Raw genomic sequence first — 12411 nt, 5'->3', positions numbered from 1 at the left:
GAATAATGAAGGGATACAAATTGAGAGATCAATAGCAGTAAAAGACTAACTAGGTACATGAAAATAAGTAGAGGAACCAATATTGAAAAGAAAGAGGTTGTGATCAGAGAGTATATGCTCTATGGAGTGACCGCTCCTATCAATATCAGCACTTCCCCAGAGGGGATGATGTCCATTAAAGTCCCCCCAGGATTAGAAAGGGAGACAGCAACTGTTCAATGACAGGTGACAGGTAGAAAGAACAAACAGTGATGGTATGACCCAAGGAAACACAGATGGCTACAGCCTCCAAGGGCGTGTTGAGTGACAAAGACAGGGTGGGCACATGCTGATCAACCAACAGTGCCACCCCTTCATGTACTTGTTCATCACACAGCCTGTCATTTCTGTACAGAGAAAACTGCTGAAAGGTGACTGTATCGGCAGTTTTCAGAAATGTTTCTTGTAAGGAAAGACATACAGGATGGTAGGAAGCAATCAGTGTTTTGATGTCATCCATATTAGAACGTAAACCTCGACAGACCATTGTATCAAAGTGGCCATTTTTAATGACAGGTAGGCAAAGTGGCTGGAGAACCCTTCTGTTTACAACCACGTCCTTTTCCTTATTGTCCTTATTTGAAGGAGGTATATCCACCTCCATGGATCCTGCCCTGGGTTGATTGGGCAGATCTTTATTGTTGGAAGGGGATTCCAGTGACTGAGGACACAAAGGAATGATTGTTTTGCATCTTGGAGTGGGAGAAAAAAATGTATCTGAAGAAATGCCTGTATTTGAAACCAAAGAATGTGGATCTTGGGGTTTGTTGGAATGTATGGGAGGAACATAGATGGGTGTAGAAGTTAATGAAACAACATAAAAAAACAATATATGAATCAAACCACACAAATATACCTCTATAGGTACATCCCAATTGCCTTTGAATTCAAGAGGAGTTTACTGTGTTGGGATGTGGATGTTTCAACAAATATGTCTCCAGATCAAAGCTTTTTTACCGACTTTGAGAGCCAGCAAGTCCCTCTAGTCCCTTCTGAATAAAAAAGGGGACATTTGCCCTAAAGGTTTTTCTGGAAGAGGGTGTAATATAAGAAAATGAGGTATGTGTGTTACAGATGTTGAAGATTGCTGCTCAGAGTCTTCAAGACGTGGTCATTTAACTATTGAATGTTTTTTTCACTATTTTATTTAAATTTTTTGGAGGATCCATAGGAAAAAGAAAAAAGTTCAGTACCCACTGACCCCACCCACCATGGAGCCCTACAAGGGGACGCACTACAAAGTCATGCAAGGACAATGCAGCAACGCCAGGGTTTCGTGAGCACTATACCCAAACACCAGCATCAGACACAATGTCCACAACACCCATTGAGAACTTCCAACACTGGTACTTGGTTGACTCTAGCCCAAGTGGACCAGCCGATTGATCCAGGGGCCACCCAAAGGCTGCCCGCTCTACAGGAATTCAAAGCCAAAGTGGTGTGTTAGGGTTGGACCCCTCAACCACCAGGATCCTCTCCTCCTCTTCACAGGTTGCCATGCACGGCAAACACGTGGGTGGATGTTTAGATCCCAGAGGAGGTAGCCAGAAAGAACAAACCCTTCCCTGGGAGGTCCCCTCACCACGCACAAGAATCCACACCGAGGGGTGCATAAAGAAGCCAACCTCTAAGTACCAGAATGTTACCTCCTGAGCAGTTAAAGCTTGCTCAGATGCTGCTGAAGTTGTCAAAAAAAAAGCTATAGTAGTTACAGTAGCTGTGGTAGATATCATGTGGAATTACGAGTGCAAAACTAGTGCAGCTGACTGAGGATGAAAAATTTGAACAGAATTTATCAAATTATAAAAATTAAAAAAAAATACAGAGAGAACAATATATATATGGTCAATAAACAGTAAACTTGATAAATTAACTAAAAACTGTGTCTGAAAGCTACAAGTATATTTATGTCCTGACAGACTGCCAATCAAGAAACGTTATTAAGGGCTGCACAGAAGAGAGGGCATAAGTGACAGGAGAAGTTATGTTGTACTCCTATTTTTGGTGTGTTGCAGCATGATATCATGCAGATGTATGTTGTGAATACGTGACAGTAGGTGGGAGTATCAAGGTTAATTGTTAGTAAAAATCTGCACTTACAGAAGGCAGTATAAGTGAGGGGGTGAAATATTGCATTTGAATTTCAAAACTAAGTTAACCCTAAAAGGTATATAAACATGGTTTAAAACTAAAAACTAATTAAGCATACAAAAAAAGCAAATTACAGCAAAAATGTAGCTTAAGTGACAACTGAATCCTTTTTAAAAAAATTTAAAAATGAGAATCAGTTTTATAGGTGTGCAATAATCTCATTATCTACATATGCACTTTGAATATACATTTTCTGTATGCAAACATTTTGGTTTAACATTACATATAATTTAAGTTTCACCAATTCATAAAAATAAACACACCAACTGTTTTTTCCATTCGAGATTTCTGAGACCAATGGTCTTTTTCTTCATAGAAATTGTTGCAAATACTTAATAAATGCTACTATGTGATGTTATCTTGAAAATCCTAACTCTTTCATCATACAATAAGAGCAAAAGAAATTGCTACATTCTAACCTTCCACTGTTACTGAAAAATAAAACTTTAGTAAGCTATATTCATGGATATATTTCTAAAATTGTATTCAGGTGTCCTCTCCATGCATTCTTGTAAACAAACAATTTTCTAGGCAAAGATTCCATAAAGGTCAGTTTACACTTACTTTACACTTACAATTTTTGAGTCGTCCTTTCTGGAGCCAGGCTGAATTTGTTTCATTTGGTAATACAGACACTTGTGCACATTAGAAAGAATTGGAGAGTTTATCTTCAATGAATATATAACAGGAATTATTACTAAGGATCTTGTTTAACTTAAAAGTGTCACATCACTTCTATTTCTGTCTTCGCTTCATGCAAGTATGTTCTCCAGCTACATTGAATTACTGGCATCTTTATATAGCTAAACAGTTTCCAAACACAGTATATTTGTACAAATAAAATTTTGTGCCTATTCATTCAACTTAGGTTTGTTTCTTTTCCTCCTTGCTGCCTGTGTTCAAAATGATTCTCTACTTAGCACAAACAGATCTGTTGCATATTGTGGATACTTATAAATTTCTGTTGATATTAATATACCTGAATAATGGACTTCTATAGCCTCAAAGTGTGGTAAGATCTGTTTTCCTGTTAAGCTTAACTTTTGTTGTAAAATTATACTAAACATCATTTAATAAGTTTTGGGTTTAACCATAATACAATATTTAACATACTTCTCAAGTTATTCATGACAAGCTAATAATAAATGTTTCACTATTCTTTCATGACCAAATGCAATATTTTATGGGTATACCTTGTTATTTTAGAAACATTAATATGTGATGATATGGAGTTACTGTACCATGTTTTCTTTTGCACATGACAATTATCATGGAAAATACTTGAAAGTGTTTTTTAATAATAAAAATAAAGTATATTAAAACAAATTAAGACACACATACTTAAGATACACATACACATATTATAATGCTAAATTTGTGTGGTTTGATTCATACATTGTTTTTTATGTTGTTTCATTAACTTTTCATACTTTCTAAAACTGTTAGTTATTCATATATTTATCATAATTCGTATAATAGAAATTATTTCCTAAGTGTCACAGATATTTCCCTCACATCTACAAATGATATTTCTATGCTGTCAGATTTCAAATTTTTATTTTATTTTTAATCATAAATTTTAATTCCATATTCAATTACTAGTAAGTGGTTACAAAGGTTTGTTCCATAATCTGAAATAACAACATGCATATATTGATACGTTAAAAATCTCAACCCCCTTGAACAACTTCATAGAATATGTAGAAATACATATGAATATATATTCACTAATTTATTAGCACATCTAATGTGTTTATTCATAGATTAACTGATATGTACAATAACATTATAAAAAAAACTTACCACTTAGTTCATCCATTGTTAGAATATTATTCATAAGGGTAGTGGATAAAATTATTTCATCAAAAACTGGCACACTCCCTCCTACTAACCCTGTGTTCCCTCCTTGTGGACAAACTGCCAACTTGTGCTTGTTACAGTACTTTAATATTTCTGATACTTCATCAGTAGTCTTTGGTCGTAATACCAAAGAACTGGATCCTATTAAGATGTTATATTTTACTTGGTGAAAATCTATTATCATTTCATCTCTTTATAAATAATTACATATATATTTACAGTTTATTCTTTTCTACATTTAACTTATAGCAGATACATTAACTGTTTGTGTTGAACTTGTTAATTCTATATTCTACATGCTCATTAAAAAAGATTATTTCTTAACTTATATAAATGAAATTTATTTTACATTTTGAGTTAACAATACATCACAATTGTAAACAAATTTTTGCTCTGATAAAAATAACAAAATTATATTTTTTTTCTTTTGCTACTGATGTAGTATTAAAAGTCGCATGGAATAACCTGAAGTATAACATGGCCAAAAGCTTCCTGAAATAAATCAATTTAAAATTACCTTCATGACATGTGTAGCAAAAGCTAACTGGATTATAACCATTAGCTTACATTCCAGCTCAACAGTTCAAAGAAAATTAAAATTATACTGAGTTCAACACTTTAGGATCTACAAAAAGTACCACATCACATCTGAACGAGAAAGAAGTTTTGGATTGCACAATGTCAGAAATCCAACCAAAAGCACACCTGTATTCTCAAGACAGCTGGTATGGGTATTAAAACTTAAAGTAAAGAATAATGTTTCAATCTTCTTAAGTAATTTTCAGCTCAATGGCTTTGATAATGGTTACTCCAACAGGAGCCATTGACACCCCTTTATTTATAGCATATAAAGCACGGTTCAAGAGCTACATATCTTGTTTGAATTACTACACTGGTAGTGATTCTGGTGGTGATATTGTACCAGGTAATCTAAATCCAGTAGTAACTTGCATTGTCTAGAAATCCATACCATCTTGACCTTCTTGAAGTCAGAGGAACTTTTAGGAATATAAACTTTAAAAAGGTTTCCTTGGGGTTCAGAACATAATGTACTCACAGAAGGTGCAAAGAGATCTGTCAATATTAATATATAGTGGTGTTACTCCCTCAGATGAGACATTTTATGATCGAATCATATTTCTTTGTTGAAACTGGCTCAGCCTTGAAAAGTGTTAACAGGAGTAGTGTTTTCATCTTCTGGAGCACTTGAATACTCTTTTCAAGCATGACACAGTATGTAATTACTGCTATAATTCAGCCAAGCTAAGACCTCTTATCTAAAATTCCCCTCCATCATAAATTAATACTCATTAATACAGTGTATCATCTTACATTCAAAAGAAATACAGTTCCATCACTGCATGTATGAACCATACATCTTTATGGAGATTCATCTAGTGAGAATCAAGTGGCATGCTCCATAGAATTTTTCACACCTAGTTAAATCAGAGGATAAATTTTATTAAAATTCTGGGTGAAGTTTTGCATCAGAAAATTCATATATTGGCTCAGAAAGCTAGGATTACAATGCCTTTTCAATACCATAACCGTTCTAGTTTATGAAATAAACAACAATGAAAAAACCTAGTGCTTGCATTGTACTGTATGATAGCTCAGAAAATAAGAGTTGTAACACCCTGTCAACTGATATTTTCAATTTCTAGTTATAATTATCAGTAGTGAAAAATCTTTGACATGCTAGAAATTACACATAATTCAAGCTGTCACAGTTACAGGTTATCAAGAGGTAATCATACAATTTAGTGTATACATTGTACTTTACAACAACACCTGATAGCCCAGAAAATAATCAATTGCAATCTTTTGCACACACACAATACATAACTGTTTCTTTCTTATCTTTTTATTCCTGTTTTAATTTCACATCCTTATTTTATAATTTTGATTTGTTTTGTAATTATGAATATCAGTGGTAAAGGATGATTTTTTATGGTTAAAGACATATTTTTTATCTATTTAAAATGATAAATTTAATACTGTGATTGCATGGTTTATGTTGTGTTTTTGCACTGTTAATATGATTCACTGTATATGTATTCATTTCCAAAAGGTTCATTTTAAAATTATATGGACATCTGTGTGGCATAAATTAAAAGTGTATTACAAGGGTTTATTTCACGATTGTGATGTTATTTATTAATGTTGTGTATGTTTGTACAACTCATTCCCTTGCACTTTCTTCACCCTTATATCAGTTTCTAAACATACATATGTATTATAATTGAAGGGTTACTGTTATTTGATTGTATGTGGACTGCATTTCTCAATTTTCTTCTGTACTCTAGATTTCATTTATGAATGGTATCATTAAATGCAATGTTATCAAAACCATCATCTATAATGTACAACCATTTCCCAATGGGCTCTAAATAATTTAAATCCCATAACATTATATATATATATATATTTTTCTTATTTTTTATTATACTGACCTTCTAGTAATGCCTAGCTAACATACAAAATTTGCACTGATGCAGTACATGTGCACTCATGTTACTGTATCCAATAATAAAAAACTGAACTAGTCTTGGCTGTGTTTTAGTGGTCTAATACTTTGTATTATAGAGAAATATTTAAATTATTATACCTTACATATATATATATAAATTATTACTATTTAGAAATAAATGATGACACTTATTTTTCTTAACACCCCACCTAAAAAAAGACGCTTCTAGTCCTGATTTCTCCAAGCCCGCTCCCTGGCTGTTGTTTCTCTAGATAGTAGATAGGGACAGTGGGAATCTCGTTAATCCATTTATTAATGGATTTAAATGGCAATTTCATTTAAATACAAAATTATTAGCCTAATATTAATAACCTTCAGTTGCTCTGGGGCCTATTAGGCCCCACTTTTCGTAGGAGTGTTAAAATATAGAATAAATAAATAAAAAAGTAAAGCAAACAATTATCTCTTTCAGCTATGACCTTTGAATTCAGTTGTTACCGGGCATAGGTTGCTAGACCTTTTAAAATTTCACACATGAAGGATATGAAACAAAATTATTTTATACACACAGGTGAACAATAAAAAAAACCATATGTAACTATACTAATACCACAGAGTTCCACTACAATTTATTAAGCTCACTAACTAAGCTATATTTAAGTATAATAAAGTACAAAACTTTGAACAGACTGAAAACACAACCCATCTCCTTAAAATCTTAAATTGTAAAAACACAGTAGCCTTTTCACAGATTAAAATAGCTGATAAAAACCACTAGGGAGACATTCTGGGCTTTCAACTGGTTATTCATATGTTATAGATTGTAGTAAGCGTATATGAGGAACCATTTCGAAAATGGAAAAAGTTGAACGGAGCCACTGTGTTTGATTCAGTACATATGCCATATCTCAACAAAAATAAAAGTTCTGAGATTCTTATTTTATATTTTAGCTTCTTAATATTGGAAAGCTGAGTTCCTAATTTGTATGGAACCATAGACTTAGTATTTTGAAATCACAAACATCTAAGTTTAACCACTACTATATTCAACATCCCATGTAACTCACTAAAATCTTTATTTGTGTGGGTTCTTTTAATATTGACTTTTAAGCTAAGAAATTAACCCATATACAACAATAAAGTTTGAATTATGATTTACAATTTGATTCCAAACTTATTGCCATAAATGTGTAAAATAGTAGTTCAATAAATTTTGAATGCAAGTCAATAAACATGATGACATGATTTTTTGACCTACAAAACCACCAAGAAAGGGTTAAGGATTATATCATTCATGTTGCATGTAAATGTTTAAAAGTGTGAAAGAGAGTTAACTGGTTAAAATAATTTAATTTTCAGCTTAAGCTTAAAAGGCTTAAAACAGACAGGAAAGGAAAATTAATGTATATAGGCATACAATCCAATTTCTTAATATCCTTTTAAACCAAACCCTAACTCTTCCTACATATTTCTGTAAATATTCTAACCTATCTATTAACTTAAATATCTTAAACTTGACATCATTTATTCTTGGTTTCTCTTTAATGTCTTCAGTAAGTCAATCAGATTTTATCTCTCCTTTTCTTTTTTTTTTTTTTTCAGAAATATGTCTATTTAAAGTTAAAAGTAATTTACTTTATAAAATTCTCAAATCTGACCCTGTAAATTAGGCATTAAATTAATTTTTTTTTACCCAAAGCAAAATATCAAACACAATTAGGCAAAATGACTGCTCCTTCCCTGAGCATTCTGCTACTTCATCTCATTCAACTATACCCCATTCATGGTTAACAGCAAATTTGATAGGAAATCCACCTTCTTGTTCCAATGACCATTTAGTACAGAAAACTTAAGAAATTTCTCCCTCACTATATGGCTCCATACAATCCCATTAATGTTCTAAACTTAGAATTCTCCAAATGACTTTCTTATTAGTAATAACACAATTTTTACTGTCCCATCTGTATGTTCAAGAAACATGTAACAACAAACAAAAAATGTTCTACCACTGAATCCCTGATTGTAACCCATATAGAATCAACCTATTGATAGTCACTGTTTGTCTTCAATTCTGTAGTTCATCCATTGTATCGAGAGTCACACCACTCTTTCACTTAATATCACTTTAAATAATTTAATACCTTGATTTCCAAATAATCCCTATTATCATTTCTGAAAAAAATCTAACCAACTTTTGGTAATTCATATTACATCACAGCCACTGCTTTCAACTAGATCTCTGAGCTCATCCTTTGTTTCCCTAGTGCTAATAACGTTAAAATGATTGGGAAAAAAACTGTGGATTTTCAACTATTTTGCAGCTCCTACTCAAAGGTAAATCAGTGAACCTAAAAAATATTGAACACTTCAATCAGATTATATCTTTTATAAAAGTGATATGATCTATAATCATAAAAGACATGAAGCCGATAGTATTCACAACAATGATGCATAAAAAATCTAAAATAGTCATAAATAGATAAATCATAGAATGTCAAAGCAAACACCCTAAGTGGTTTCAATGAGTTGCTTTTCCTTTTTTAATAGTTGATTACTCTGTTTCCTCTTATTATCATGTTCTCATTTACATTGTACATTACCAGACAAAGAAGATAACCAGTAACTGAAATATAACTAAAGGAAGTTAGCTTTTTTTAATTTAAATTCTTAAATTCAGAAAAATAAATTATTTAACTGTTTTACTCAATTGTTTAAAAAAAAGTTACTTTTTAACTCAAAAACTTTCAACCAAATAGTTGGTGCTAATTTCAATAAAGTAGTCTCTAATCACATCTTCTTTGAAGTTACTTAAAAAAATAAATGATTAACCTAAACTATAATTAAATCCATAACAATGTGAAAATAATTAACTAATCAAATGCAATAACTAATTGATTAGCAAGTTCCATTAATTGTCCAACTATAAATAAACTGACAATGCAGATCTTCAAAGCCTTACCCATTCCAAACAGAAGTCAAAAAAGCAGCTTTTGACATTTTGAGATGTAAGGAAAGAAATATTTGAAAAAATATATTCTTAAAATTTAGTTCCACTAGTGTGTGTAGCTGAGCTCAAAATTTTTCTATTTAATTCTGTTTATACAAAAAATTGGTAAAAGAAACCCACTAACCTTAGAATATTATGTTTAGAAAACCAAGATTAAAAGTTGTAAAAATAGTAATATTTCAAATCTAATTACTATATATTAACACCTTTTAATTTGTATTGTTATAACTCAGTATAAATTAATTAACAATGATATAATAAACTTTATTCTATATTCTAAACATGAAATAAATAAATCTTTGTTCATAAATATAATACTGTAATCTCAAATACCTCGAAACATTTTCATCCAGTCTGTATTATAACCATCTAGTTCTTCTACATCTGCCAAAACCTTTTCTTGACCTAACAGTCTCTGAAAGAATTCTAAATCTTTGGATGAAAGTTCTGTGAAAGGTCCTCGTTTTAACCGAGAATACTGTTTAGATGTAAGTTCCACGCCTGAGTGAGTCAAAGTACCATGATTATGAGTTTTGAGGGATTTTCTATTCACTGAAATACTGTTCATTTTGGAAAGCTCACTAGCAAATAATAAATTCAAGTACTTAAAATGTGGTTTACAAGTTTCATAAGGAAGCACTCTTGGTATTAACAGCACCTTGTATAACATAACTGGCAGAAGAATTGTTCCACTATCAATCAATCAGCTAAAAACAATAAAAAACAAAGTTTCAACTACAGCAGAAAAAACTTTTAATTCAGTATTAGTATTACAAAAGTAAAGCTCAACACAACTCCTTGTCAAGAACAACATACAGTATTACTTACTCGAATGTAATGTGAGGGCAGTTAGTCAGCAATACCCTTAAGTAACTTGCTCTAACTGATTGGTCAGATTTGACCATCGCTTTAGCAGATCTACATTCTCAAAATACAAAGCACGTTTTTTTGCAGCAAAACTTGAACCATAAATCCTTGAATTTACAGTCTGGATATACCAACCACACCTGATCATTCATTTTACTATTTTTCTTTGTGTAATCAAGTGTTTTATAGTTACAAAATAACTAAAATAATATGTACATAAACTGTCTTATATTGCTAGCATTTCTTTAAAATCATAGTTATTCTACATTAATTTTCAGTCAAGTGTAAATGGGGGCTTTTGAATGTTTACCTTCCAAAAATTTTGAGAACCTCTGCTCTAGACAGTTGCTATTTCTCTTTGAATCCTTTTCTATTTTATATCTCAAGTTGTTAAAACTTTGAAATCATTATTTAATATAATATTAAATTTAATATAATTTAATATAATTAATATAATATATTAATTATTTAATTATTTAAATAACATTATTTAATGTAATATATTTAATACTTTCTTACAAGCCCACTCTTTTCTCTCTTTAATTAATGGTATTTTGTGATCACTGTGTTTACTAAACTACAGCTACATGGTGGCATAATTAAGGAAAAAATACAACTGTTTCAGACATCCAGTTATTATTAGATTATATAGCTGACGCATTAGGATGCTTGAAACAGTATCCCTGGATATGGATTAAGATATGAAGCGAATTCATGTACTAGGTATCTTTTATTTCGAAACAATCTCATGAATATTCTGTTTTTACACTATAATCTGATGTTATGTAGAATTTAAAATCTAATTCCCATTTTTCTCTATGTTAAGTTAAAACATACCTCTTAATAGTCTTACGAACTTTACTTATTTTAATGGAAAATTACACACACACAAATTATTTTTTTCGTTACTATATTAGTAAGTAGGTTCCTAGCAGAAATAATCCTACAAAAACTGTTCACACGCTAATTGTTAAAATTAAATACAAATTTGCGTGTTGGATTTTAGGTTGTATTAAGGCCAACACACGAAGTTATGCCCTTAGACCCAAAAGGTCATTCTAATCAATCAACATGTCAGTTATAAACACAAACCTACCGATTTTATTCTTTTATTTGTATTTAACGCAAAGGCTTCGGTACTCTGTTCATACAAATATCGATATCCGGTTTTGTATTAAAAGTCAACTGACATGCTCCTGGGGAAAAAAAAACACACTGAAGTGATAAGATTGAGCACTAGTTTTGATACCCCACTCTCAAACGCTGTCGTCACATGCTCATAAACTGCAGAGAATTATCAATCTCGTTCATCTTAAAAATGTTGTATTTTTGTAAACCTTAAAAATAACCTAATTTTATGAAGCGTCATAAAAAGGATTTAAAAGAATAAACTCCCTGTGTCTAAGAAATGTGTCTCAAAAGAAATATGGAGATTACATTATATATATATAGTTTATATTAAAATATGTCTACCGCTGGGGCACTGATAGACCTACGGATTTACACCGCTAAAAACAGGAATTCAATTCCCCTCGGTGGACACAGCACATAGCCCAATGTGACTTTGCTAAAGAAAAACACAAACATATATTAAAGTTTCATAGTTCTCTATATTTTGAAACCATAATACAATAGCTGTTGATTTTTCTCTATCTTTCATTATCGTTTAATTTAACGTTGAAAATTTAGCTTACAGAAATATATACTGGCGGGAAATGTTAACTCTGTGATACAGTTATTTCAGTACGTTTATACGACATACTAAAATGTCTCATTATGAGATAGAAGAATTCAATGGATGTCTCCAGGGTCCCCTACCCACTCTTTCCCATACTTTTCAGTAATAAAGATGCTTAAAATATATTTACGTTTATAATGATAATGAAAAAAAAAAATCCTAGTTCGATCTTCACCATGGGAACAATAAATATTACGAAGTGATGTCGAGAAACCCACTTGTTGAGAAATTTATATGCAAAAACGGCTCGTTTGGGTTGAGAAAATATTTTACATAAAT

At 31.4% G+C, this 12411-nt stretch overlaps 1 protein-coding gene across 4 annotated transcripts in view; it reads right to left on the bottom strand.

Moving 5' to 3' along the window:
• Nucleotides 1–11942, bottom strand: part of LOC143235158 (D-2-hydroxyglutarate dehydrogenase, mitochondrial-like) — a 62265-nt gene extending 50323 nt beyond the window's left edge. The window contains exons 1-3 of one of the 4 annotated variants that reach the window (XM_076473041.1): nt 11491–11942; nt 9861–10234; nt 3994–4191 (exon numbers count right to left, since the gene is read on the bottom strand). In XM_076473041.1, coding sequence (XP_076329156.1) covers nt 3994–4191; nt 9861–10197 — 535 coding nt within the window. In that variant the 5' untranslated portion in view covers nt 10198–10234; nt 11491–11942. Of the gene's footprint in view, nt 1–3993; nt 4192–9860; nt 10235–10704; nt 10724–10913; nt 10999–11231; nt 11418–11490 lie in introns of those variants that run through there. The other 3 variants (XM_076473037.1, XM_076473038.1, XM_076473040.1) reach the window with 3 other exon arrangements.
• Nucleotides 11943–12411: the final 469 nt, after the last annotated feature.

This window comes from Tachypleus tridentatus, chromosome 12, assembly GCF_004210375.1.
Source record: "Tachypleus tridentatus isolate NWPU-2018 chromosome 12, ASM421037v1, whole genome shotgun sequence".
Taxonomy (NCBI): Eukaryota; Metazoa; Arthropoda; class Merostomata; order Xiphosura; family Limulidae; genus Tachypleus; species Tachypleus tridentatus.
The sequence above is the reverse complement of the archived record's forward strand: the minus strand, read 5'-3'. Positions and strand labels throughout refer to the sequence as shown.